The 26,685-nt window shown below is 39.9% G+C and overlaps 1 protein-coding gene across 2 annotated transcripts in view; it reads right to left on the bottom strand.

The window, feature by feature from the left end:
• The window catches only part of PARP8 (poly(ADP-ribose) polymerase family member 8), a 176,949-nt gene extending 156,094 nt beyond the window's left edge, over positions 1–20,855 (bottom strand). Inside the window, exons 1-3 of one of the 2 annotated variants that reach the window (XM_059060782.2) lie at positions 20,491–20,855; positions 20,303–20,404; positions 19,295–19,349 (exon numbers count right to left, since the gene is read on the bottom strand). In XM_059060782.2, coding sequence (XP_058916765.2) covers positions 19,295–19,349; positions 20,303–20,404; positions 20,491–20,596 — 263 coding nt within the window. In that variant the 5' untranslated portion in view covers positions 20,597–20,855. The remainder of the gene's footprint in view (positions 1–19,294; positions 19,350–20,302; positions 20,405–20,490) is intronic. The other variant, XM_067030963.1, reaches the window with a different exon arrangement.
• Positions 20,856–26,685: the final 5,830 nt, after the last annotated feature.

The following is a 26,685-nucleotide window of genomic DNA, read 5'->3' as shown; positions in this document are numbered from 1 at the left end:
AATCCAGAATTAGATAAACAAGAAAATCCTCTTTTATTCCAGCCAATTGGGTTGGGTATTCCGTCATTCTCAAATGAAGGCATCCTGACATACACAAATGTCAAGACACACAGCTTGTGTGTGTTCCATGCTCTGAGAATGATCTGCACATTCCAGAAATCCTGCTTGCTTCTCCACATTCTCTAATCAACTACAAATAACACTTTAAACTAAATGCAAAAAAAATTAGAAATACCGTAAAATCTGCACTTCTGTAAAAGGAGCTTACAGTCGAGAGCAATTGTTATAAGTGGGACAGCTGAAGCCACAGAAATGTTGAATGATTTGATCTTCATGGGAATGGAGCTGCAGTAGAACCACAGGTCCCCTGATTGCCCTGCAAGCACACCACCTACAGAGACTTCACTCATATCCCGCTTCTGGGAAAGGCACAGGAGGCAGGAATAGAAAAATATGCCATTTGTGACACTTACTAAAATCCCTGCTTTCAAAGTAGCCAAACTGAAAAGATCGTTTTTAAAAATCCATGTTGTAAATATGGAAGTCAAGTGAGTCCTGGAAATCACTCCTGACACTGGTTCCAAATAACATTAGGTTAGCCCCAAAATATCATCATAAGGTTTCTGATAGGTTCACATAATTTAAGCAGAAGTTGGACGCTGGTGCTCTATCAAGACTGCGTTTAGGCATTTTATCATTTTTTTAACATTACATAAGATGAAGAGAAACAGAGTATATGAATATATATAAAACTTTAGCTGTTATTTATCATTATTCTTAATCCAGTATTTTTTCAGCCCAGTTCAGGACAGCGACACATCTCCGTTATTTGGCAGTGACAAAGGCTACTGATTCCAGCACTATTTTCCTTCTCCAAAAACACAAACCTAAATTGAGAAATAATCAAGGAGAGAAATTCTCCTCTTTTCTATACTAACTTAGGAAGGAGAGTCTTTATTTCTTATCAAATGCAAAGGAGAGAACTAGGCACACATTACAAAGTTACCTACTTTCACTTACTCAGACTGAAATGAACGATTAACATTTTCAGGCTGGTAGTCAAAATTGTTCACTCATTATTCAATGAACTTCAAGAACCAATGAGCTATAAAAGTCATCTAAACTAGGAAACCTTCGCCAGCCCCTTTGGAAAATAGTGTGCATTTTTCTACTACAATAGATTACAAATGCTTATTGGAAATGTCTAAGTTCATGTCTTTGATAATTGACATATATTTTAATTCAAACTGTGGATTAATTTATGCTTCTTTAATGCTAATTAAAGAATATGAATATTAGAGACCTTTTTAAAAAATTCTACTTAATATTTTCACAAATAAAAACACAAGATTAAAATCATTCTCAGTGTGGCATCTAAAATAATACCTATGTATTTTAATGGAAGAAGTAATGTGTAAGGGGTTTATTTTGGTTTCCTATTATACTTTGTGTTTATTTTTTTAGTAAGAAAAAATAGTTCATATAGCACTGATTATAATATAGAACAAAATGAAGTTATGTTGTGCCTCTCTTACAGTAGCAGGTAGAGCAGTTCTAAATTTAGAAGAGAAAAATGAATTTACAGAAAAAAATGAATTTACAAAGTAAAAATATGTGTCAGTGATGTTAGTCAAAGATCAACTACTGCTGACACTGGCAATGTTATATCCCTGCACAATTACTCATATTATAATGGAAATTTTTAAAATAAAATATGAACACAAGGGCTTCCCTGGTGGCGCAGTGGTTGAGAGTCCGCCTGCCAATGCAGGGAACACGGGTTCGTTCCCCGGTCTGGGAAGATCTCACCTGCCGCGTAGCGGCTGGGCCCGTGAGCCATGCCGCTGAGCCTGCGCTCCGCAACGGGAGAGGCCACAGCAGTGAGAGGCCCGCATACCGCAAAAAAAAAAAAAAAAAAAAAAAAAACCAAAAAACACAATACATAATAAGGGCAGAAGTCACCCTAATTATTCATCTTTGTATTCCCAGTTAGAACACCTGATATAGTGTCTTCATTGTAATTGATATTCAACAAATATTTGTAAAATGAATGAATAAGGAATGAATGATGCGAAAATAATAAATAGCTCCTCTGTCTCCTGGGAGTTCAAGGCACTACTTTCTTTTAAATTTAATTAATCCTCAACGTCCCTGTAAAACAGCCAAAGGGAAAATGTATTTGCATCACATCTGAAATTGATGGAATCTATAAGAAGGGTCAAAACATCTTCCTCAAAGTAAATGAAGTATTCACACTCTGGATAGGACCGGGGTATTTAAATCATTTCCTAGGTGGAAGGCTTTCAACTTGTTCCCCTGCTGCATTAATCACAGGAACTCTCCTCAGTCTCTTCAGGATAAATCCTTGGGATCCCCGAGAATGCTGCTAATCCATTCTCCTTACCATTCATTCTGTTGCATTTAAAGTTCCTTTTCACTACCTCCCCCTCCTAATCCACAAATTTCCAGGTCAGCCCTAATTTGAAGCATTCTCTCTTGCCTTCCCCAAATGTACTCACACTTACCAGACCATATGTTCCAGTGTTCAGGAACGAAAAAAAAAAGTCATCACACTTGTATATAAGAGATCAAGAAAAACATTTTACCAACATTTGAAAGTACCATTAGTGTTCTCTATTCACCTCTGCTGATCTACAGCTAAGCAAGTAGTAGGATATAAATATATCCTATCTTCACCATTCATGGGGATATTACTTATGAATTAGAAGTCTGACACAATATTTACGTGACCTAAATTTGAAAATTTTAAATCGTATAAGGCCTCTAGGCTTAATTTTATAACGGAAAGATTAAAGGGACATAAGCAAGCATAGATTATGCTGTGGGACACTGGCAAGTTTTCTTTAACTTAAAACATCTGATATTAAAAATGCCAAATTTCTACATGTCTGCAGTAATGAGGTGGTCATCACATTGAATACCATTTCTGTACTTGCTCTCCAGCAAGTAGAATTAATATGAACACATGAACTGAAAATGCTAAGTGACTATACATAAGCCCAAATGATTTCATTAAAATTAAGCTTAGCAAAATGTTACTTTCACATTCTTGGTAGAAAACCTTTCCATTCATATTCAAATACAATGAACAATATATAAGCAAAGGAAGTGGCATCAAATGTTATTCCCTGCTCTCGCTTGGTATGTATTCAATTATGCTTAGTTCAGATCTGCGTTTCTCCACTCAGAGAAGTAGAGAATGTACTGATACTTGGGAAAACAAGTTTTTAATGGCATAGCCTTGCCCAAACAGCAAAATTCCAACCATCTATCTATCTATACACTGCCATCTGCCAATATGACAAATGGTAATACGTGCAACATTTACACTGCTTTGTAGCCAAAGGTCTAAGTCAGAGGATATGAAACAATAATAGCCATGAAACTAAGCACAGAAGAAAACAAAACATACAAAATGGTTTTAAACCATCAAAAAATATGTCACAAAGCCGTGTCCTTATGTTCCCTCTGGTCCCTGCACAAAATCTGTGCCATTTTTGACATGATTCTAACAAGCATGGTTATTTGGTTTCCAATCACATTATATTACAAGTAAATTGAAAAAGAAGAATGGGGTGTGGGGAGACAGAGGACAGAAAGTGGGAGATTCAAGACTGGAATGTTTCTCAACCGGGTCACAGTAACTACAGGAATAGTTCCCCCTTAATAATCACACTACATAGTTTGCTTTTTTACTTATTAGTCCTTGAACTCAGACTTCCAACTTCAGGTTGAAAGAAACTCTGTTCTGATTCTTGCGTCTCCTCCATAACTTCAAAACAAGGACTTTAATTTTACTTTAAATAAACTGCTTCACAAGTAGCTGAAACCGGAATTAAATTTTATATGAAGCTCTCAATCTGACCTGTGAGAATAATGAATCTGTAAACTTGCTGCTCTAGGTATCAAAGAGGAATATTCACCCTCCTTTTCAGGTGCCCGATGCTAATCCCTCTCATTTTAAGTAAACAGGATCTAAAAAATGCTTATAAGTGACTATCCACATCCGGGATGATTAAATGACTTTTGCCTCATAGGTCAGTGATCCAACAGCCCTTAAAGAATAAATGAACTGGATTCAAAGCCAAACTCACTTAATTTTTAGCCAAAAAATATCATAGGTATTGGAAAAACAAATCTCAATTGCTCAACTGTATTTTACTGAAACCATTTTTTCAAATGAAACAAGAGGCGACTTACATATGTCATTAAATTCCTGTCATTTAAAATTTCAAGAAAAAATAATATTTTCTAATGGGATCGGATATATTTGATTCTTCTGTTCTTATATCTCTGGTAATATATATTCTTTTAAGCTGGAACTAAAACTCACTCATGCCCTATTAGTAAGGAAATTATCTATGCTAATTAATTAATTACTATCTATAATTACATAGACATTATCTATGTGAATTAATTATTTTTTTCAGAAAACTAGGGTCTATCTTTTGGATTCATGAAAAAAGATAAAACTCAGCATTTTATAAAATTTCAACCATTTGCAAAATTTCTAATACACTTAAGTTATTCATGTGCTTTTCAGTAGGGTATCAAAAATAATTTTTGCTTGTTTATTTGAACGGCAATGCATGGCTTTTATGAAAATCAGGCATGACCTCAGGTCCTAACAAAGGACACAGGACTGATGGATTTGTGCCAAATATATCAAGATTTTACTTTTTTATTTAAATATGATTTTGTAATTCTGTCCTCTTACCACATACATGGCTTCCAACCTCACTTAGAAACTAACCCTTAGAAAGGGGAAGTCTGAGTTACTGGAATATGCAAGGCATATGAAAGTGAAACATACTTTATGAGACAGTGATGTTTTTCTTTACTGAGTGTGTTTCATCAATACACTTAAGCAAGTTTCAGGGGGGAAAAAATCGATTGATTTATTTGCCTATTGGTATTTCCTTTAAAAAAATCAATTTCCCCCCATTTAAAATGTGATAATAGTTGCTCTTTAAAAACTGTAGATGTGTGCATGAAAAATACATATTGTAATAGACATGCACACAGACAGAGGCAAAGAGACAGAATGAATGGAGGAGCAGTAAGAACACAGATGGTTTGCAAATGACCTCTATGCTCATTCACCCCTCCGGTTTCCCACCTTGCCTGGTGTAGCAGCTCCAATAGCCTTCAGAGTCACTGTCAAAAAAAGAAAACGCATAGGGTATGAGAAGCAGAAGGGAGGGCGCTGTGAAAAATAAGAACGAGGGGCACTGATCCACGGCAATGGAAGAGGCAGAAGTAGTAAGCCTAGCGATAAATATCTGGTCCCAAACTAGCCTCTCTCACAAAATCTGAAAAGCTTCCCCTTCATTATATTGTTTCAAATTAATTTATATTATCAGATACTTTAATTAAACATGTAAATGTTGAGGCAATCCAGGCTATCAGAATGTATAAAGTTATTCCAGGCACCTGTTCAACAGCTTCTCTAGCATGTAAAGGACATGGAATAAATGAGAAATCTGCTTGGGACCAAAATGTGAGGGGTAATATAGAAGCAGAAATTAGGAATTATTGGCCCATCTCATATTACTTGCTCAGTAAGCCTTTGCTTGGTTATTGAATTCTCTTGATTATAAAACTCATGTTTTTAACTTGTTATCTCTAAAATATGTATCAAAAGAAACTTCTTAACTACTATGCAGGAAGAAGTTGTGACATTTATCTACCAGTGTTAGCAAAAGTGAGAGCTTAACCTCAACAGAGTATTTTACTTCGTTTGATTGTCATTTGCGTTGGAATCACCACTTGTCTGTTGCATAAAGCTATGATACAACCCTGAGATAAAAGATTTTTTTTCCTATGGAGAAGGTCATTACAGGTCAGACAACGCAAGAAACGGCAGGAGGAACTGGCAAATGTACCAGAATAATATGAAGACTTTCCAAAGATGGGGGGAGGCTGGTACAATAGGAGGCACCTGCCAAGAGAAGGGCTCTTATGGTGGCCTTAAGAAACATTTTAGCTGATTTTCCAGAGTAACTACTTAATTTTCACTAATACATAATTCAGTGAAAGAAAGGGAAAAAAATACAAGGTTAAGCAAATAAGAAATGTAGACAAAAACCTAGAATTGTTCAAATTTTTTTTAAAAAAAGAAGGCCTAACTATTCTAAAGTTATAGGTGAAGATCAGGAACCCAGAACTTGGGGAAGGAAAATTAGTATCACTGGAATGCTGCGGTGACCTGATACTGGCCAAAAGTGAGTCTGAAGGATCTTTACACTCTAAAAATGACGAAGGTTTAGACTTGGACTTCGTGATACTGAGAAAAAAAAAAAGAATAGCATGCAATTATACAAATGAACATATGCTATGGCTATCTTTTTAACGTTTGCGTACACTTACTATAGTTTTTATTAGAAGTTGTTATTCAATGACAGTGCATCTTGCAAATTAGTGTTTTTTTAAATCGAGAACTTTCTGCATTTCCAAATCAATCAGAGCGATTGTCCTACCCAAAAAAGGGCATTTCCCGCCCTTATTCTGCTTGCTCCTGGGGCCCAGACTCCAGGAATTAGTCAGGCTAGTGCTATGAATAATTATATCAAGTATTGCCTTCTCTATTGTCCAGCACAAGTATTGTCCTGTGCAGGACACTTCAGAAAAGGATTAACTCAGGCCTTGGATGTTCAAACCCTGCACATTCCCAAGAAAGGTCTGTCTTTAAGACAGGACCTTGGCCACATCCTAGGAAATGAGCTCTGAGCCCTAGGAATATTCTGCCTGATAAGGGTGTTTTTCTAGGCCTATGGTCTTGGATTTGCTTAGATAGTTGTGCTAACAACTGTGATTTATGGTAAACACCTGTTTTTCTGTTCTGTGGCTGGAGTCTGAGTAGCTGAGGTCAGTCATAAAGGTGCAGTACGGCTGTGACTGACCCCTAATGAAAGCCCTGGACACCAAGGCTCAGGGGAGCTTCCCTGGTTGGCAACACTCTGCACGTGTTATCACCAATCACTGCAGGGAAAATGAAGTGTGTCCATGTGACTCTACTGACCAGGCACTTGGAAACTTGTGCTAGTGTCTCCTGGACTTCGCCCAATGAGCCTTTGTCCTTTGCTGATTTTAATCTGTATTTTTTTGTTATGATAAAATACAACAGTGAGTTTAACAGCTTTCTGAGTCCTGTGATTCCTTCAGTCTTCAAGACCCCTTCCAAACATGTTATCTAGTTCAATCCTGAAAACCCTGCAATATAACTACTGCCATTTCACAGACGACAGAATCCAGACTCAGAGAGGTTAAGCCATTTGACTGGTTGGTTAAAAGAATCGGAATCAATTCTGCTATACCATGCTGTAATGTTACGGGCTATAAAGAACTGTTAAAATAACCTTATAAGTTAACCTACATGTGCAATATTTTCTTTGGAAAATATAAAATACAATTTCATAATCCTTGAAAAATATTTAGACTATAATTAATTTGTAAACACTGTCCAACTTACATTCATTAAGAATGTGGTGGTTTTAAAAGCAGTAATATGGTACCAGCACTTTTAAAAATTATATGATGTTCCTTGCCTACCTATCCCTCTAACCTAAAAAAATTTTTTCAGGATAATTCTCAGTGCTTCCCATCTTTGAAAACCATATGGGGATGTGTGTGTGTGTGTGTGTGAGGGAAAGAAATAGATACATTATTTTCTTAACATGTACAAATGTACTTTAGAACGTTATCTTTGTATGTTGAGGGGGGAAAGCTTAAAATGCACCGTCATTTCAATGTTTTGGAGGTTTATGCGTATGCGTGTACGTGTGTGTACAAGAGAGAAATATTTCAAATATATCTTATGTTTAAGTTCAGTATTCAGCCACAGAAATATCTGATAGCATGAAGTCCTACTTGGTTTTATTTGAGAAGTGCAGTGGCATTACTAAATATTGTGTTTCCGTGGTGACTAAAATTCTGGAGGCATAGAATTTTTGTATAGTTACTGATATTTCTTGGAATACGAAGTACTTATTGTTTAGCACAGTTTTATGATCTATATTTGAATAAAATTTACAAATTTCTAATTTAAAATTGTGATTTTTCTTTTACATAATTAGCTGAATGCTAAAACCATGATACAGATTACCCATTTTAGTTTTGTGCCAAGACACTTGTATTTAATAAAACAAAATAGCTAATGTTATACTTTCCTGATTTAAATTTATATGACTGTGTAATGTGAAAAGAAATCCTGAAACTTTCTATAGATATGAATCTTAAGTTGGAAAAGCCTTGGCAAGCACCTGCCTTTTTTTCCTTGCCAATTTTTTAAATGGACTTTATCTTTTAGAATGGTTTTAGGTTCACAACAAAATTGTGCAGAATATAGAGATTTCCCATTTGTTCCCTTTATCCTCCCCACAAGCATAGGGTCCCCTATCACCAACTTTCCCCACCAGAGTGGTATATTTATTACTAATGATGAACCTACACCGACACATCATTATCACCCAGAGTCTGTAGTTTACTTTAAGGTTCACTCTTGGTGTTGTACATTTTATGGATTTACACAAATGTAAAATGACATGTATCTACCATTATAGTATCACACAGAACAGTTTCAATACCCTAAAAATTCTCTGTTCTGCCTATTTAGCCCTTCCTCCCCCGTTAACCCCTGGCAACCACTGATCTTTTCACCGTCTCCGTAGCTGTGCCATTTCCAGAATTCATATAGTTGGAACCATAGAGTGTGTAGCCCTTCAGATTGGCTTCTTTTACTTAGTAACATGCATTTAAGGTTCCTCCATGTCTTTTCATGGTCTGATAGCTAGTTCCTTTCTGGCGCTGAAAAATATTCCACTATTGTCTGGATGTACCACAGTTGATTTATCCATCCACGAACCTGAAGGACATGTTGGTGGCATCCAGGTTTTGGCAATTTGGAGTAAAACCGCTATAAACATCATGTGCAGGTTTCTGTGTGGGCATTCAGTTTTCAACTCTTTTGTGTAACTACCAAGGAGTGTGATTGCTGGATCACAGGTAAGAGTAGGTTTAGTTTTATCAGCAAGTGTCCAAACTGTCTTCCGAAGTGACCAGACCTACATCTTGCCTTCCCACCAGGAACTCGTGTCGCTCCACATCCCTGCCAGCATCTGGTGTTTACAGTGTTCCGGAATTTGGCCATTCTAATAGCTGTGTAGTGTTAAGCACATGAATTCTGATTTCAAAGTGCCTTTGAAATGTAACATTTCCCAGAACATAACTCAAAGGCTGAAAATGTCACCATTTCTCTGTTTTGAAAAAAAACCCTTTAGGAAACTATTGCCCTAAGTAGATTTTTCCCCACCAATTACTTTTGGCTAGAAAGAATTTCGTACATATTGGACATCAAGAATTGAGAATACTGGACTTCCTGGTGGTGCAGTGGTTAAGAATCTGCCTGCCAATGCAGGCGACACGGGTTCGAGCCCTGCTCCAGGAAGATCCCACATGCCGCGGAGCAACTAAGCCCGTGAGCCACAACTACTGAGCCTGAGCTCTAGAGCCCGCAAGCCACAGCTACTGAGCCCGCCTGCCATGACTACTGAAGCCTGCACGCCTAGAGCCCCGTGCTCTTCAACGAGAAGCCACCGCAGTGAGAAGCCCGGGCACTGCAAGGAAGAGTAGCCCCCGCTCGCCGCAACTAGAGAAAGCCCGCGCGCAGCAACGAAGACCCAACGTGGCCAAAAATAAATAAATAAATTTACTTAAAAAAAAAAAAAAAAAAAAAAGAATTGAGAATACTGGAAATTTTAAATTAATGACATAGGAAGTCAACACAGAAAGCTCATATGAAATCAAACTAGTATGATTTCAAAAAATTAAGTTTAAAATCTTTCTTGACCAAAGTTTCATCAATGGGGGGTCAAATTCAGCCAAGAATATGCAACTCTGATTGAAATTGCTTAATCAAAATTCACTGAAATCACCATTCTAGGCTGGTTTTCCCATAAGGATGGACTGATCCAAAAAGAAGCAAGAAAGAATGTGGCTTGCAGTAAATTATTCAAACTTCTTTCTTAGTTAGCTAAAAATGAATATGACCAATCACTAGAGAAATCATAACAAATTCTGTAGTAGTAATAAAGCAATGACTGCTTTTCAGCTGGAAGGCCTTTTTTTTTGGCTGCTGCGTATCTAGCTGTGGTGCATTTTAATGAGAAAGGATGACTGCATCAGCTTTTATCCACGAAGCAGATTTTAGCCTTCTGCTTAGGTCTCCCGCATGCCAATATCAAAGACTTTGTTCTGAAGAAGATCAATGACACGAATACATGTAGATGGACAAATGTATTATCACAATCACAAACTCACTGTTAAAGATTTTGCACACTGACTTCCAAATGAGAAACCTAGAACTAAGCAGATCTCGGTACGGGTGAGGTTCCACTGGTTCCCCTGAATCACAAAAATGTTCCTATAGACAAAACATCAACTGTTAACATGAATCCTTTTAAATACAGACCTGACCCTGTGTCCCCAGGAGTGCGCTGTAAAGCAAATGATTCATCCTCTATTCATGTGTTACCAAAAGAAACGTGTGGCTGCCTAAAGTTTAACGACTGACCCTGTCTAAAGAGGGAGTTTGCTTCCTGACTAATGTTGAAAACATTCTGAGAAATGCTGTAAAACTCCTTCAAGTAATTTTCTCAGGTGGTCACTGGGAGGAAAATGAGTTTACAAAATCGATAACCTCATTGATTTTTTAAAGGTAATTTGTCAAAGAAATGAAACATTTAGATAAATTCTAGATTTCTCTCACCATCAACTTCTCCCAAAGTATATACTTCAACAAAGATGGCTCACGAAGCTCTACTGCAGTTACAGTGGCAGAATTTATGAGGACATAATGAATCCTTCTGCTACAAAGAATCATGATCTCTAATACTTCCTTATGAAGCTGACTTCTAATCATGTGCCAAACAGGGTCCTGCTAACTTGAGTGCTTTGATAAGGAAGAATAGTTGAGAACCCTCATCATAAGTGACTTCAATACAACTGAGGAGGGAGTGAGAGACCCAGAAAGATAAATCCTCATGTAGAAATGTTGGTGGCATGAAATGCCAAGTGCCTTTAACTGTCATAAGGCAAGGTCTGTAAAAATTACTGAAAATAAATTCTTCGGGGCTCAATGTGAATCGGCAATTTCCATTTATATTATACTGTGGTTTACTCAAAAACTATTTTTAATGAATAAGACAGAGTTTACCAAAGTGTTTTCCACAAAACGACTCTCTCGAGATGTTCCAGATCTGTAATCAATTAAGTCTGAAAAACCCTGAATACTTCATTCACCTCTTGGGTATGCATAATGCACACTAACATATAAAAGTCTCTAAAACGACAACCATTAAAATTGTTTAATATTATTTAACTAAGAATTTCCCAGACATTATTTGGCCACATACCTAACATCTAATTAAACAGTTGGGGAAATGATATCACATAGGAAAAATATTACTAGCATTTAGAGAAATATTGGGAAATACTGTATTCTGGGCACTCTGCTAAAATAGTTCTAGTCTTTAAACAGAGTATTGATTTTTTGTGTGTGACATTTTATTTGACTTATCATTGTTTCTTTTACACAGCTCTATCCTTAATAGTATTTTTGGTTTGTTGTTTTCCAATTTTGCCTGAACTTTTTTCTGCACAGATGTGAAAGCCTAACAAATGTACAGTAGTTCTATTAGTCTCTGGCTCAATTCTATACTTCAAATACAGTAAATATTCTACAAACGATTCTTGGATAATAACAACCTGTATTTGCTTTTTAAAGAAAACAGTGATGAAAATCCAAATAACTACAGCACTTCAGAGTTGGTTGACAAATCCTGAGAACATTTTCAGGCCATTGGGAAGGTCTTTCCAACCTACATTTCAAAATGTTCAGAAAGAAACCATCTTGGTTGCTAATTTCGGTATAAGGAAAATTGATCTGACTGCACAAAGACTTAAGTGGATGTCTCCCTTTTAAATTTAACACTGGAAAATTTGCATCCTCCATTTAACACTAAGAAGGTGTCAGCCACAAACAGGATGTCACCGATATGCAAATAAACTACACTTGAGACCTGCTGTTGTTGTTATTATGTAATGGATTGGGACTAATCTGTTTATAGTCTCATCCCACCCTCCTCAGATTTCATTTTGTCTTCTCAGTCTCACCTTGTTCCACTCTGGACCTCACTCTATCCTCTTCTTGTAGGTGAATACATTATACATTTTCACGGAGATGCTACTTGGGGTCAAAGAAAGATTAAATGAACCAGTCTTTGTGATAATAAAAAACATGATCTTGATAGCCAAGCCAAGAATATTAGGCGACACGTCATGTTACAATCGATAAACCTTGAACAGCTGCTGTATTTGCTTAATGCACTAAGTTAATACAAACTGCTGTTGAGTGGAGAGATGAGGTCAATAAACAAATAGTAGTGAGTCAGTGTTTAGAAGGCTGAGAAACATATGAATGGATGAGGAAGCTGTCTCTTGAAAGTCAAGAAGGGGGATTAAATTTGATACGGAATAAACTTTGGTTGCATTTGAAAGCTTCTGAGCATGTAAATGCTATGATTAAATTCATGCTTAAAGAATTCAAGTATAAATGAACTGGATTGGTGAGTAGCTGTTAATCAAGTATTTTAAAGCACTTGGTTAAAGTGATTGACCTAAGTCAAGGTGATCAGGGCCCAGACCAAGTGTAAACATGGGGAGGGATGAAGGTGCCAACCATGATTGAAAAGGAAGAGCTGGTGGTGCTTAGGAGGCAAAGAGGACGGTGGGATACACGAAACCTGAGACTATGGTTCCCCACGCCAGGCTCAACTGATGTGATAATGCCCAGGGAAGGGCTGGGAAGGGAAGCTTCTTTTAAGGAGGAAATGATGGGTTGTTTCATGTGTTGGGTTGAAGTACCCAGCATTTAAGTGAGATGACTGAACAGAAAACCTAAAGTATGACACAATAAAATGGGAATGACAAGGCTTATTAATAAAAACATATTCCTGATTAGTCTTTCCTGGGGGTACATGGAAGATAGGATTTCAGAAATTTAGAGAATGAAAAAAAGAAAGATTATATATCAATAACGATTAAAATTCCATACAAAGTCAGTGGCAGCCGTCTGAAAACAATACTTATCTACTATAGCACAATATCCATCCAAAAGCCAATGTGTGCAGAGAATTACAAAATATCTTTAAGGCTGATGAAATTTCACTTTTATTCATTTTTTTCCCCCAATGCTGCAGAAAGAAATGATGGGGAATTTAAATGGGTCGGCCGGATATCTGCATAAGGATTCCACAGCCAATGTACATAAGTTTCCTACTATTAATGCTTAGCACTGGGCTCGGGCACTTCCCCTGCCAAGCAGCAGATTTTCAGTACTGCCCCTGGCAGACATTCCACTAGCAATAGCAATCCCTTCCCAGGCTCAAACATTCCCTACTATTCTAGTCTTGCCAGTTCAATCAATGCCCCTTATAACCTCACAAAAACATTGACTTACTCTGCAATATATCCCTACTCTGCTTCTTACTAACTCTGTTATTTAAACTACCCAAACCTCAGTTTCTTTAGCTATAAAATGTAAAACAGCTGACAAAATACCTTCTGGTCTTCTTTGTTGCAAATACAGGATGTAAGGTAGGCAAAAAGCATAGCAGAGGCTATGCCCATAAATATGATTAGTAGTATTATTTTAATCCATGAAATAAATGGAGTTTAAATATGTTTTTAATATATAAGCTTCAATAACGTTAAACTTGTATTAAACTGGTGGTTACTTTAGGTCAATGATTTTAAAACTCATTTACCAATGAAACGTTTTTCAAAGAAAATGTTATGCGGAACAGAAAAGAGCTAGAGCAGCTGTGATTTACAAAGGGATGTGAAAGCCTGGCTCTCACACATTCAGCTTCCTTCACACTCCCTGAGCACTTCCACTGCTCACCCCAAACTTCTAAGGTAGGTTCCCAGGACTCCAGGGCACACACTTAAAAAAAAAAAAAAATCATCATTTTGGATAATAATTGGTATAACCAAAAATTATGGAAGACAAGTCCCCATTTCTAACAGAAGCATCCTAATTATTAAAAAAAAAAAGAAAAAGAAAGAAAAAAAGATCATTCTTTTCATTCTGACACCTTCAGGGGCACTTGATGGTTTCAAAATAATTACATATTTCAAGATTTTAGAATGAGCATGTACTTCTTTCATAATGAAAACTGATGAATCTTTTGGAGATGATGAGATTACTTCTCCACCCTCCCAGTTCCCCAACTCCTGCACGCACGTACATGCCTCCTTTCTAAGAAAAGCAAAAGAAAACAAATGCACTTTGGCAATCAAGTAGACTGTTTCTTTCCATAGCATTCCATGAGTAAGGAATTATACACTGGGAGTCCAGGTGGGTTAGGGTCCCCAGAAGATGTGCTTGATCACCAGAGTGGTGTTGATTTTTTTAACTGAATTAAATACTTTTAGAAACCAAACTCTCTAGTGTACCACAGTCCTTATAACTCTCTATTATCCTAAGCAATTGCATTATCTGTCTCCTGAAAGCATTTGAACAGGGCAGGGAACGGGGCTTATAACTTGCGTAAGCAATTTCTGGATTCATAAGAAATTCCATTTCAAGTGACGTCACCAGATTGGGGGCTTTTTGAACTATTTGAGTATCTCTATACCTGGTCATCTGGGTTAGGAAATTGTTTTTCACTTGCCAGAAGACCTTTTAGCATTCATTTAGTGATTCATTCCACATCTACTTACTGAGAAAATATATAGTACTAGGCAGTGCACGAGGGGCTGGGCAAATTGCAATGAATAAGACAGACCCTGCCTCAGAGAGGCTTATGGCCAGACAGATGATCAAGTAAACAGGAGCTAACAATACAATGTGACATGATTTTAGAAACACCTAACAAAATCAAACAGAGTAGAGGATGCCAGGAAAGGCTTCTCAGAGGGGAATCTCGGTTAGCAAAGATCTTGACAAGGAAAGCTGACTAGGGTTGAGAGGTGGGAGAGGTGGGAGGGTAGGATGTGGATGGGTGTGCAAAGGCCCAGGAGAAAGAGGAGGTAGAACGTGATTTGAGAGATTGTGGAGTACTACTGTTAGTGTCACACAGAATGCTCCAAAACAGTTATGTGTACAGAAACTCCTAAAAGAGAAGAGTGCACTTCAAAGATGTCAATCTACCCATGACCACATGAAAAAGTGTCTATTCATACAATACAGGTTGTACATTTACAAGCAACTCTGAACATTCCACTAAATATTAAATTTCTAATTTATTAATAATTTCTAATACAAATTTTAGATTTCTTATCATGCACACTCCTTGACTACAAAACTCCTAATTCAATAAACATTTCTTTATTTTCATATTCTTTCTAAAGGAAAGACATTAATGTCATATTCTTATGTGAAAAACTCTTGAGGTCTCAAGAGTATAATACAGTCTTTGGATGCATACATTTTATATGCATATGGACATAAAAATTCTGAAAATAAATTCTAATATGTTAATAGAAGATGGAGAAATCATGTTTTTAAAATTTTCTTCTTTTTGGCTTATCTTTTTTTCCTTTTTTTTTAAACAATCAACACTTAAAACTTCATTTATATCTTCACAATACTTTTCTTGCTAAAAGCTCACAATCAAGGAATCCCACAAGGGTCCATGGCCAGGCTCATGTGGGGCTCTCTCCCTGCTTTCTCTTTGTCTTTGTTAACCTCTGGCCCCAGACACTCAGCCTGCTTCCCCAGCCTCTCAGTAGCTGTCACCACCCACTTTATCCCTTCTGTTTCTTCTACCACTAACTGCACAACTGACTGCAAGTGAGATGAAGGACCATAACCCCAAACTTTAGTGGTCTTAAAGGAGTTTAATGCCAACCAAAAAAGAAGAAAGAGGCAGGAGATCATAGCATGACAAAGTACAAGGAAGGAATGACTTTTGCATAAACTTACAAATTGTATACAGTTGAGGCTTCCAGTTTTATAGTTCTTAGCACACCCCTGAAATGGGGGGCACCATTCGGTAGGAGCCTACAGACGGCCCTGGACCACTGATGACTGTGGAGTTCTTCCAAGAAGTCCAGGAGTCAGAAGCACTATAAGGACCATTGCTACAATGAGTCAATCTTGCCCTATGTATAACACAAGTTTTCAAGCATATGTAGATGGTATTATCAATTCTTAACATTCAACATTTTTCTCATTATTTCTCAATCACAGGACACTAACACTACAACTTTCAAGTAAACATCTGCATAATTTTTTTGATGTTCTAGTGTCTCAAAGAGGTCTCAAAGAGGTTGGGAACACTAGTGTAGAGGAAGGAGCACAGGTCTCAGAAGTGTGACATAACAGGGTTCATATGGCAGCTTCATCAGTAACTGAGTAAATCTGAGCATGTTTTCTAAACTCTCTGAGCCTCAGTTTGCAAATCCAATCCAAAGCTGAGGATAATAATTCCATGAACCTTCCCATAAGGGAGAACTAAGTGAACCCAGTCTTCCAGCTGAACGTCTTCTCCCCTTCAATCCTCACCTGAAGTCCACCCAGGCAGGAGAGCAAATGGTAAAAGGAACTCTGCCCCTCTCACCTCTGAATGACAGGCCAATTTACTAGGACAGCAGCCAGTCCTGACACAGTGGCCTCTTGGCATTTTCTCTTATCCACAGAAACACAAAGAAATTTACATGTAAAAAAAATTCTCAATATTTCTTTTTTTGAAGGGTAACATGTAAGATCAACTTTTGTCCTAAAACAAAGTGTAATTGTTCTTGGAGAGTGTCAGAGACAAAATAGCAAATTGTTTTACCTACAACTTGAATTGAAAATTATTCTCGAAATCATTTCTCAAAAATAAATGTTTTCAATGGTTTAGATGAAATGAGAGTACAATATAATTCAAGAAGAACATGTACTATCTCTCCATAAGATCCCCACCTTCCTTTAATCGGGAAATAAGTCTAGTTTTCCCGACATGACACTATTAATTGAATATTACAAGTTGATAAGCATATTAAATCAAAACAGAGGAGGATTATTTAATTTTTAAATGCCTGCCTGACACACAGCAATGAGAAATACATAATAAATATCAGATTCTAATGTAGATAATGTAGTTCATGAAAACAATATTTTTTCTTTCGGAAAATTTATTTTCTGCCATTAGCTACAAACCCATAAAGAGATCATCATTAAGGGTACTATTATTACTGTACCAAAACAATCTTTTTTTTGTTGTTTTTTTGTTTTGAGGGCCTCTCACTGTTGTGGCCTCTCCCATTGCGGAGCGCAGGCTCCGGACGCGCAGGCTCAGCGGCCATGGCTCACGGGCCCAGCCGCTCAGCGGCATGTGGGATCTTCCCGGACCGGGGCACGAACCCGTGTCCCCTGCATCGGCAGGCGGATTCTCAACCACTGCGCCACCAGGGAAGCCCCCAAAACAATCTTTTACATATTGGTTTATAGAACAAGCTTTTGGGAAGACAAAGCAATCACATCAACAAGTCACAACACGTCTTTAAAAAGCAGGCTGTTCCACATTAGATATGCAAGTTCCCCATTATTTAAATCAGGAACCAAAGGAAAAAACTATCTCTTAGTAGGATAACAGAGAAAAGGAAACTTCTCTTGCTTTAAGAGCAGCCATGGTGTTTGTTCCTACAGTGAAAACTGACGTTATCTCAGTTAATTATTCTTCCCAACCTCCAGGCCTTGCTTCTGGAGGCGTTCATACCTTCAACCTCTTGCTGTGTTCACACTAGTTCAGAAATTTGCTGATAAACAATCTTAGTGCACTATCTAAGTGTAAGGTTCACCCCCTCCTTGTACAGATAAGTAAACCGAGGCCAAAAGAACTCTACTATCTTATTGGAAATAGTAAAGCTAGTTAGGTAAAAAGCCTACCCAGGGCTTTCCCAGTCCCCACCTCTCAGGAGAGGAACCACAATTGTGAAACAGGCAACTCAAGCAGGTATCAACCTGACTGCATGGGGAATGTTTTCAGTGGGCCACACGGCATATTTTAACTGTTAAAACAACGCTAGAGGCTATTAGTCATACACCAACATTCTCTGGATAGCAAGTGTAGGAGCAGCGTTAATTTAGTTGAATCTCTTCTAATTGATTCTTTTTATTCAAAAATGATGGTACTATAGGAAATTGAGAAATACTGTAATTTTATTCTCCCCCAATAAGTCCATATTACGTGTTATATTTTCAACCAGTAAATCAAGTCAATATACCAATCCTGATACTTAGGTATACTGTGCATATGGGAAACCCGAATAACTATTTCAATGAAAGCTTTTTGGAGATGTACATTGCAACACAGATCCTAAGCATTTTTAAGATTCATAACAATCCCAAGCTTGTAAAAAATGTATTTACAGAAGAAAGCTACTTTTGCAATTTATATGTTGATAAACGTTTCCATTAGCTAAGACATATTTTGGAATATGATCAAGTGGTAGTGAATGTCAAGTCCGAACAGCAAGGCTAAAACTCATAGGTGGCCACTGCTCTTTTAAACCACTGTGTCCCCAAAGGGCTAACAGGGAGAAAATTCTACCTCAACAAGTGAAGACAGCAAAGCATATTTTAATGATTACTTTTCATTTCATCTCTAACTCTTTAAACACAAAATTGGATTTGGGCTTCTTTCATACTGTTAACAACTTAGTATTAATATATGCACCTCTCATTCTTCCTCTTCAAGAAAGAAGTTATACACTCCAGCTACATATAACTCCCAAATTCTTTCCAACTATGAACACCAAAATAGGACTCCTTAAAAAAAAAAAGCATGGAGAATTGGCACAGTGCATGTTTATGTCAACCTTCAGGAAACATGGAAACATGCAGCCCCAGCTCACCAGAAGAATCACCACATGTGATCAAACTATTCCGTGACATGTTATGTCTTATGCCCAGTATTCAGATTTTGCACTCTCCTATGTCAACCCCTAAAGTCTCAAGAGCTAGCTACTACTGTAGAACAGCTTTAACACGAAGAGTGTGAGAGCTCTGTTCATGGCCCGTGGCGTGATCTTAGAAACACTTGAATCAAACTTATTTCTTTCCCCTTTGCTATTTAAAATCGAGGGACCTCAGGCTTGGGACGTGGCTAAAAAAGACAACAAGAGAAGAAGAAAAAGAAAAAATGCCGGAACACGGAACACGCTAAGAACAAAGGAAACACAAGCCTGTGAACAGGAAATGAAGCAACTCTATACACATAAGTACCTTTTGGGGCCGCCAACGTAGGTGAAAGTAAAGGTGGAGTCTGAGTATCTGAAATCTGAAACGAAAAGTCTTATTAAAAGCTACCCCTGGAGTGGATTTTTACCCCTGGTTATGGCTCGGGCCCCCTATTTGATGGAGGCGAAGGGAAGCCTGGCGGGGCGGGGCGGGGCGGGACGCCAGGGCTGGAGAGCCCCGAGGTCCGCTCTCCGAGTGGTGCGGGAGGGGATGCCGCGCACCCCGTGCCGGATGCCGCGGGAGGCCGCCCCCCGCAACAAGTGCCGGGTGCCATGGCAACGGCGGGAATTTCCCGGTCCCGGCAGCGAGAAGCGGCCCCAGCCGAGGTCGCGGCTGCAAAAGCCATTCCCTCTCCCGGGGTAGCAAAATGGACGAAAGGCGACCCCCAAGCAGGGGCGGCGCGAGCCTCGGAACCTCGGGAATCCCTTCTCTTTCCGGGGCATCGCATTGCCAGTCGGAGGTACTAGAGGGAGCAGAAGGGGCGGGAGATCGGCCCAGCGCTGCCCCCCGGGGGGCCTCGGTGCCGGGCGCAGCCGGCCAGCGCCGCGCAGCGCAGCGGGCTCCATTCCCGGCCGCCGCCGCCGCTGCTCTGCCCATTGCGCAAACCCGGCGGGTCCAACCCGCCGCCTGGGTCGCTGCTGCTGAAACCCCGCAGGCGGGCTCGGACGCTCCGGGCGTTCACCGGGGACTACAAATACAATGCAAGGCTCCCCCGCCTAGACCCCCCCCTCGGGCCATCAGGGTTCTGCCCCCAAAGGTAGTGGCCGCCCCAGACGGGGGGAGGGGAGAAGGGGAGAGGCTGGCACCCCCTCCCCCTTTTGGCTCCCGCTCCCGCTGCAGCAGCTGTTGCCAAATGAACCCGGGAATGGGGACGTGCAACCCATCCCCTATCCCCAGCCACACACGTCGCGGCCAGAAAACTGGGAAAGGGGGTGACGGGCAGGCAGAGGAAGCTGGCGCTGGGTCCGAGGCTCTGGAAAGGCGAGAACTCACCTGCAAACAGGCAGTCCTTCTCAGCTCTGGACTTCTGGATCACGACGTCGATATCCTTCTGAATTCGCTCTTGCCTTGAACACATCCCCATTAAATAAATCCCTGGAAAAGAAGCAGCCGCTATTTCCACCCCACCCCACCCCCTCGCACGCTTCCAGCTTTCGTAAATATTCAGTTAAAAATGAAACCTCTGGCCGAGGCAGGGGCTGAAGGCGAAGTGGTTTCGGAAGTGATCCTGGGTGAGAGAGCAGGAGGTGGTGGAGGAGGAGGAGGAGGGGGAGGTCGGCTTTGCATTCCCAGATGTGACCGCCCAGCTGCTGCTCGCCGCTGCTGGATTCCAATTTCTTCCCCTCCTGACAATGGATGCTGATGACACCGAGTCTCACTTTCTCCCTCCCCCGCCCGGACCAAAGGCCGTGGGGGTCCGGGGGTCCCGGAGACGGCCGGAGAGCTATCGCCCGCGGGGCGGCGGGCGCCGGCGAGGGGCGAGCCCCGCTCCGCCTCGCGCGCACACCCCTCGCGGCCCGCACGCCGGCCTTCCACACCCGCGCACACTCGCGCCCGGGGGCGCGGCGACCGTGCCGAGGCTGCTGCAGCGCCGCCCGCCGCAGACCCTCCCGCGCCCGCCGCGCCCGCCGCGCAGTCACCAGGTCCCGGCCGCCGGGGCTCTGATAGTATCCGCCATCCGAGCGCAGGCTGGATTCCCCAGCCCGGCCGCCGCTCGCGCCGGGGGCTGGGAATGTCGGTAGTGAAGACTCCCTGGGGCTCCCAGCCCGTCCCCCCCGCGCACCACCACTTTTATGAATTCGACTCCACTTTCGGAAGGAATTATGAGTCATATGGAAAACCCAAACCCGAGTGGCTGGGAGGGGGGAAGAAGGGAAAAGCAAAAGCGTTCAAAATGGAAAATAAATAAATAAAACGAACAAATCTTTCCTTGTTGCCACATCAGGCAAGATGGAAAAAGCCTTGAAATGCCTCCAGACGTACACCCTCCCGTGCCCTGACTGCCAGAGTCTTTTCTCCCGGATGGAAGTAGTTCAGCCCCTTTGGAGCGCCGTTTAGGAAACACAGCCCCTTTTGAGGGACTTCTTCTACTTGCAGAGACTCACCAGTTCTTCCCTCCTCGGTGTTTCCGTCCATGAAAAATTGGCAGAATCATCTGGCACATGCCAGGGTCTCCCTAAAGGATGGATATCTGTTTGGCTTGTTTTAAAAAGCCACTTTTTCGCCAATCAAGGGAACGCTTCTACAATCCTGTTGTCTTGTTTAGAAATGAGATACTGCTCTGAGTCTCACTTTCTGTTATGCCTAAGGACACCTTGGGCTGATGTAGCTGCCCTGCCTCTGTACTGCCATATGCCCTAGGACAGGCCTCTAAGCGCTTTGCTGGTTGATCTTTTCTCCACTGACACTGCTTCCCTGAGCAGACCACGTCTCACTTGATTCTGCCTCCCCAGTGCCTAGTGCAGTGCCTGGAATATTGGAGCGAGGCTGAAATGTTGGTTGAATGCATGAATGGTCGTCCCTTCAACTTCTTTATGGATACTCCAGCTTCAGTCTGCTTCCTTATCAGTATAAGTACCCAAGAGTTGTCAAACTGGCTCAGATCCTTAATCTGTCTAGTTCTAATACTGACAGTGACAGTGTCTTTAGGAGAATTAGGAATGACTGTGATCCCTGATGGATTCTTAAGATTCTAGAGAGACAAAAGCAACGAGAAATCATATGCTCCAACACCTCTATCTTGCAGAAAAAAAACACGAAATGATTTGTGGTACACCCTGGGATACATCACATTCGTTGTGCATTATAGGAGGAAACATTCCTCTGCATTACCTGGACCACTGCAGTCTTTTATGTAGTAGAGGCACAGTCACGGTATATCTGCTCACATCTTTCCTGAAATGCTTCCTGACTAGGGCAGGACGGGTTCAAGTCCTTCCTGAATATGCTGCTTTGTGTAGGCCCCCTGGCTACCAAAAACACTTTCTTCTCTTCCACATAACACTGGGTATCATGTGTACTTCCTCCTTCCATTCTGTGCCCTAACGTCTCTAAAAACTTAAAATCTGTTAACTCACAAGAATGTATTTTATAGTTGTCTATCCATCAAGCTTGCGTTCCCAAAGTAAATTTGAAATAGTTTTAAAGGTACCAAATGTTTTTGGTCTGGCTTACCTCTTGGTTTACCACTCACTCCATAAAATAGGCCTTGTCATTTGTCCTACATTTGATTTTTTCTTCAAGCTTCACAGGCTCCCCTGTTTTGGTTAAACAAAGCTAACCTCACTCTGTTCATGCCCTTAAGGTGTGATATATTTAAATATTTTTAAATTTTACGGGATAAGAAAAAAAACCTAACTTTTCTATCTAGTATGCATTTCTACAAGATAAACTTCTCTAATAAAAACTACCAAGGCATCAATGTTCCTATGCCAGATCGTTACGTCATGATGCTTTCAAAGTGCTCATAGCCAGCATCCCGTTTACCCTGACTCAACTCAGACTCTTTTTTTAATTTTTTTTTGCAGTACGTGGGCCTCTCACCATTGTGGCCCCTCCCGTTGCGGAGCACAGGCTCCGGACGCACAGGCTCAGCGGCCATGGCTCACGGGCCCAGCCGCTCCGCGGCATGTGGGATCCTCCCGGACCGGGGCACGAACCCGTGTCCCCTGCATCGGCAGGCGGACTCTCAACCACTGCGCCACCAGGGAAGCCCTCAGACTCTTATTTAAACATTTAGATTATTCGTGGTCTTATTAAAAACTATATGTACCTTTGAGATGAGGAGGAGGTTATATCCCTGCCTTAAACACTTCTGTGCAAACACACACACTGGCGTGCATTCAGGAACATAGTGCATACAGGCCCTTAATCACGTTGTTAAAAAAAAAAAATCATTATTCTTGATGAGAGAGAACTTCTGTGGTATGCCGTCGTAATTGGAAATAATACTCTATGTGTTGGATGATAGAGTCTAGCCAAAAAAAGTCCCACTGGTTTAGAAAAATGATCCCAAGCCAACAGAGAGGATTTACTAGAAAAAAAAAAAAAAAAGTAAACTCCTCACCTATGCTAAAAGACTCAAATGCAGAAGTGTAAGGTAATGGAAATGTGGCATTAAGTTCAACGGTGTGATGTGGGTATTAATAACTCACACTTATCCAGAACTTAGTAGTGCAGCCTGACACTGCTCTAAATGCTTTACATATATGAACTCATTTAATTCACAATAACCCTATATGGAAGCTGTCCTATTATTCTTCACATTTTACGAAAGAGGAGACTGAGGCACAAAAGGGTTAATTAGCTTGTCTAAGGTGGGACTAGATGGCAATGAACCTTTTCCTCTCTCCAAACCTTTCAGCAGTTGAACTGAACTTTAAGGAAGATAAATGTTCAGAAGTCTCACTGCTGAGTAAACTGGCCCCACTAATGGCAGCAGGCCAGGACCCAGGCCAACAAGAAGTCCCATGATGGATTCTGAGGGACGCCTGGAGACTATGGGCTCTCAAAATAGCCTCTTCTAGTTGCAGTTATATTTCTCTTTCCTGCATTGAACTTCCTTTCCCAAATGAATCCCAGCCCTTAGTAAAAGCCTGACCTCTGCTATTCCATGGGGATTAAGAAAAGAGGGTGCAAGACAGGATTAGCAAAGAAAGCAGCCCTCTTTCCCAAATACATGATGGTGTTATCAGTAGCAAATGCCATGGGAATGCCCAGAAGGCTTGGTTGACCTTGGAAACAACGCTGTGATAATTTGTGGTAGAAACAGAGTGAAAAAGGGAGAGGTTGTGTAGGAGGGATCGCTACGGGAAGGGGTCACCAAGGGCCTTTAAGCCAGACTGAGGAAGTGAAATTCAATTTGAGAGAAATGGGAAGCCACTGGAAGGAAGGCAATCTCAAAGCTCTTGTCAATTATTAGATTTATGTAACTTCTTCTTGCAATTGTTCTATAATGGAAGGGAATCCACACAATTCAAAATCTCTGCTAGCCCCAGCTGGCCTCTTCTAAAACAAGTGGATTTGGGCAGTTTGTCGTAAAGCAGCTAGTAGTTTTGCTTTGAGAGATACTAATCCTGCTATCTTGATCTCATCTGATTGGCCTAGCAATCAAAGCAGGGGCAAACCAAAGTCAACCTTGAAAATGGAGAATTTTAGGTGGTTTGATATGAAATTCATCTGCATTTGATCCTTACCACACCCCTGACCTAAGGTCAGATGGGGCAGCACAGTGAAACCTCCTGTGGAGGTTTCAGGGCACTTTCTAGCAATCTTAATGAACTTAACTAATATCAAAGCTATAGTGTGAAACCTGAACTGCTCTTTCTAGTTCCAAGTTTCTCTTTAATTTAGTCCCATTTGTCTCTCATTAAACTTTAATTCTCGTTTCTACCATAGATGCATCCTCGGCCCTAGTTAGATGAGATGCGTCACCATCCCATGCAAACAAACTCATTAAATTTCTCAGCTTGCACTCAACCATATTAATTCTACTTTCTTTTAAATACCTCTCCTTTATTTATTTTTTAAAGTGCATAAATACTGCATGGATATATTCTCAATGCAAACCATTTAAGACATGTATTTGTACAGAGAGTAAAATGTGAAAATTCCCATCTATCATAACCCCTAATTCCACTCCTCCTTCCAAAGGTAACTGGTATTAATAGTTATGAGAACCCTCCCGTTCTTGGTTCTCGCATTCCTCTATCCACACACAAATGTACATATATTCATAGGTTTATACATATACATTCTAATTTAAAAGGAACCACGTAATACACATTGTTTTGCAATTTGATTTTTCCACTGTCTTGGAGAATTTTCTCAGTCAGTACAAAGAGATCTAGAGCATTTCTTTTAGCTACTGCAGAGAATTTTATTGAATGAAATAAAATATATTTTATTGAATATATTTTAACTATGCCTCTGCAGTCATGATGGGCTTTTCAAAATGTTTTGTGATTAAAACAATTTGCAGTAAATGCTCACTTTATGCAAAGTTTCAGCTGTTTCTTTGGGATAGATTGTTAGAAGCGGATTGTCTGAATTACAGGGAACTGGCAATTTTGATAGGTACAAGCAAATTGCTCTCAAAACTATTTTATACTCTGCCAACTGTTTTTTGCGAATACCTAATTCTCTGCAACATTTCCAACAATAGGCACTATCAATCTTTAAGTCTTTTTCTAATTGGTTGGATGAAAAATATTTGCCTTGTTTTCATTTGTACTTCCCTGATTGTTAGTGAGGTTGGGCATTTTTTCAAGTGTTTATTGGCAATTTGTAGTCTTTTGAGTGTACAAGTATAATTGAGTATGACTGCCTGTCACAGGCTTTCTCTATTTTCCTATTGGTTCTGGATTTTTATTATTTTTTCCTAGGAGGTTTTACATCTTCTGGATAGCAATACCTTTTCTTTCATAGATACTCTAGTAAGATAGAAGTTTTAAGTCTTTACTTAAAATAATAATTAAAAAAATTTAAACTAACTCCTTTAGACCACATACTCTTTTCTTCAAAAACATCTGTCCTGATTTTTCCACCTCACTAATATCTCCTCTTCTCCAAACTCCCCGTTTCTAGACTGTAAGTTCCCTGAAGGCAGGAACTAGTTTTACTCATTTCAGTAACCACCGCAGAGCTTACAAAAGAGCCTGTTTTAATATAATGCATAGTAGTTTAATGGATAATTGTTGGATTGACTTGAAGCCTTAATTATTGTCTTTTATTGCTTTGTTTTAAATTCCTTGAAATTTAGATTTCCCCTTGTTACTTACTCTGTTTCCACTGCCCATAAATAGCTCTTGGCACATTGCTGAGTATATTGGAGGTACTCAGTACATATGTATTGATTAATTGATTTCACTTTGTTATGACCTTCGACATTTCATGCTTTCTTCTGAAAAAGAGAAGCATTTCCCCAAGAGCGTCCCATGGGATATTAATTTTATATTATATAATGAGATTTCCCCCCAAAGTGGTTCCAGATTCAAGTAAGTTTGAGGGAAAGTGGATTAAGTAAAGTTAAATAGGCTTCTCTCTAATTATTGTTGAACCTGTAATACACCTAACTAAGAGGGCTATGTGGCATATTTAAACAGCTTTAGATGACTGAGCACTTGGGGTTTGCGTTTGTTTGCAATGAATTGTGTTCCATGTAACTCCAGTATTTTAATTCAGGTAAAAACTTCCATTATATGTTCTTTTTCTTCTTTATGATATTAACTGTGGAACAATTTTAACCCTCATCCCACTGGGCTTTGGAGTAAAAGAGTCAGGATCAAATTCTGACTCTCCAACTTACTAGAATTGGAAACTTGGGCAAGGTATCCAATATCAATTTGTCATTACATAAAATCTCAGTTTTCTTATCT

The sequence above is a fragment of the Kogia breviceps genome, chromosome 4 (genome assembly GCF_026419965.1).
Source record: "Kogia breviceps isolate mKogBre1 chromosome 4, mKogBre1 haplotype 1, whole genome shotgun sequence".
Classification (NCBI taxonomy): domain Eukaryota; kingdom Metazoa; phylum Chordata; class Mammalia; order Artiodactyla; family Physeteridae; genus Kogia; species Kogia breviceps.
Note: the sequence above shows the minus strand (reverse complement) of the source record. Positions and strands in the feature narration are given on the sequence as shown.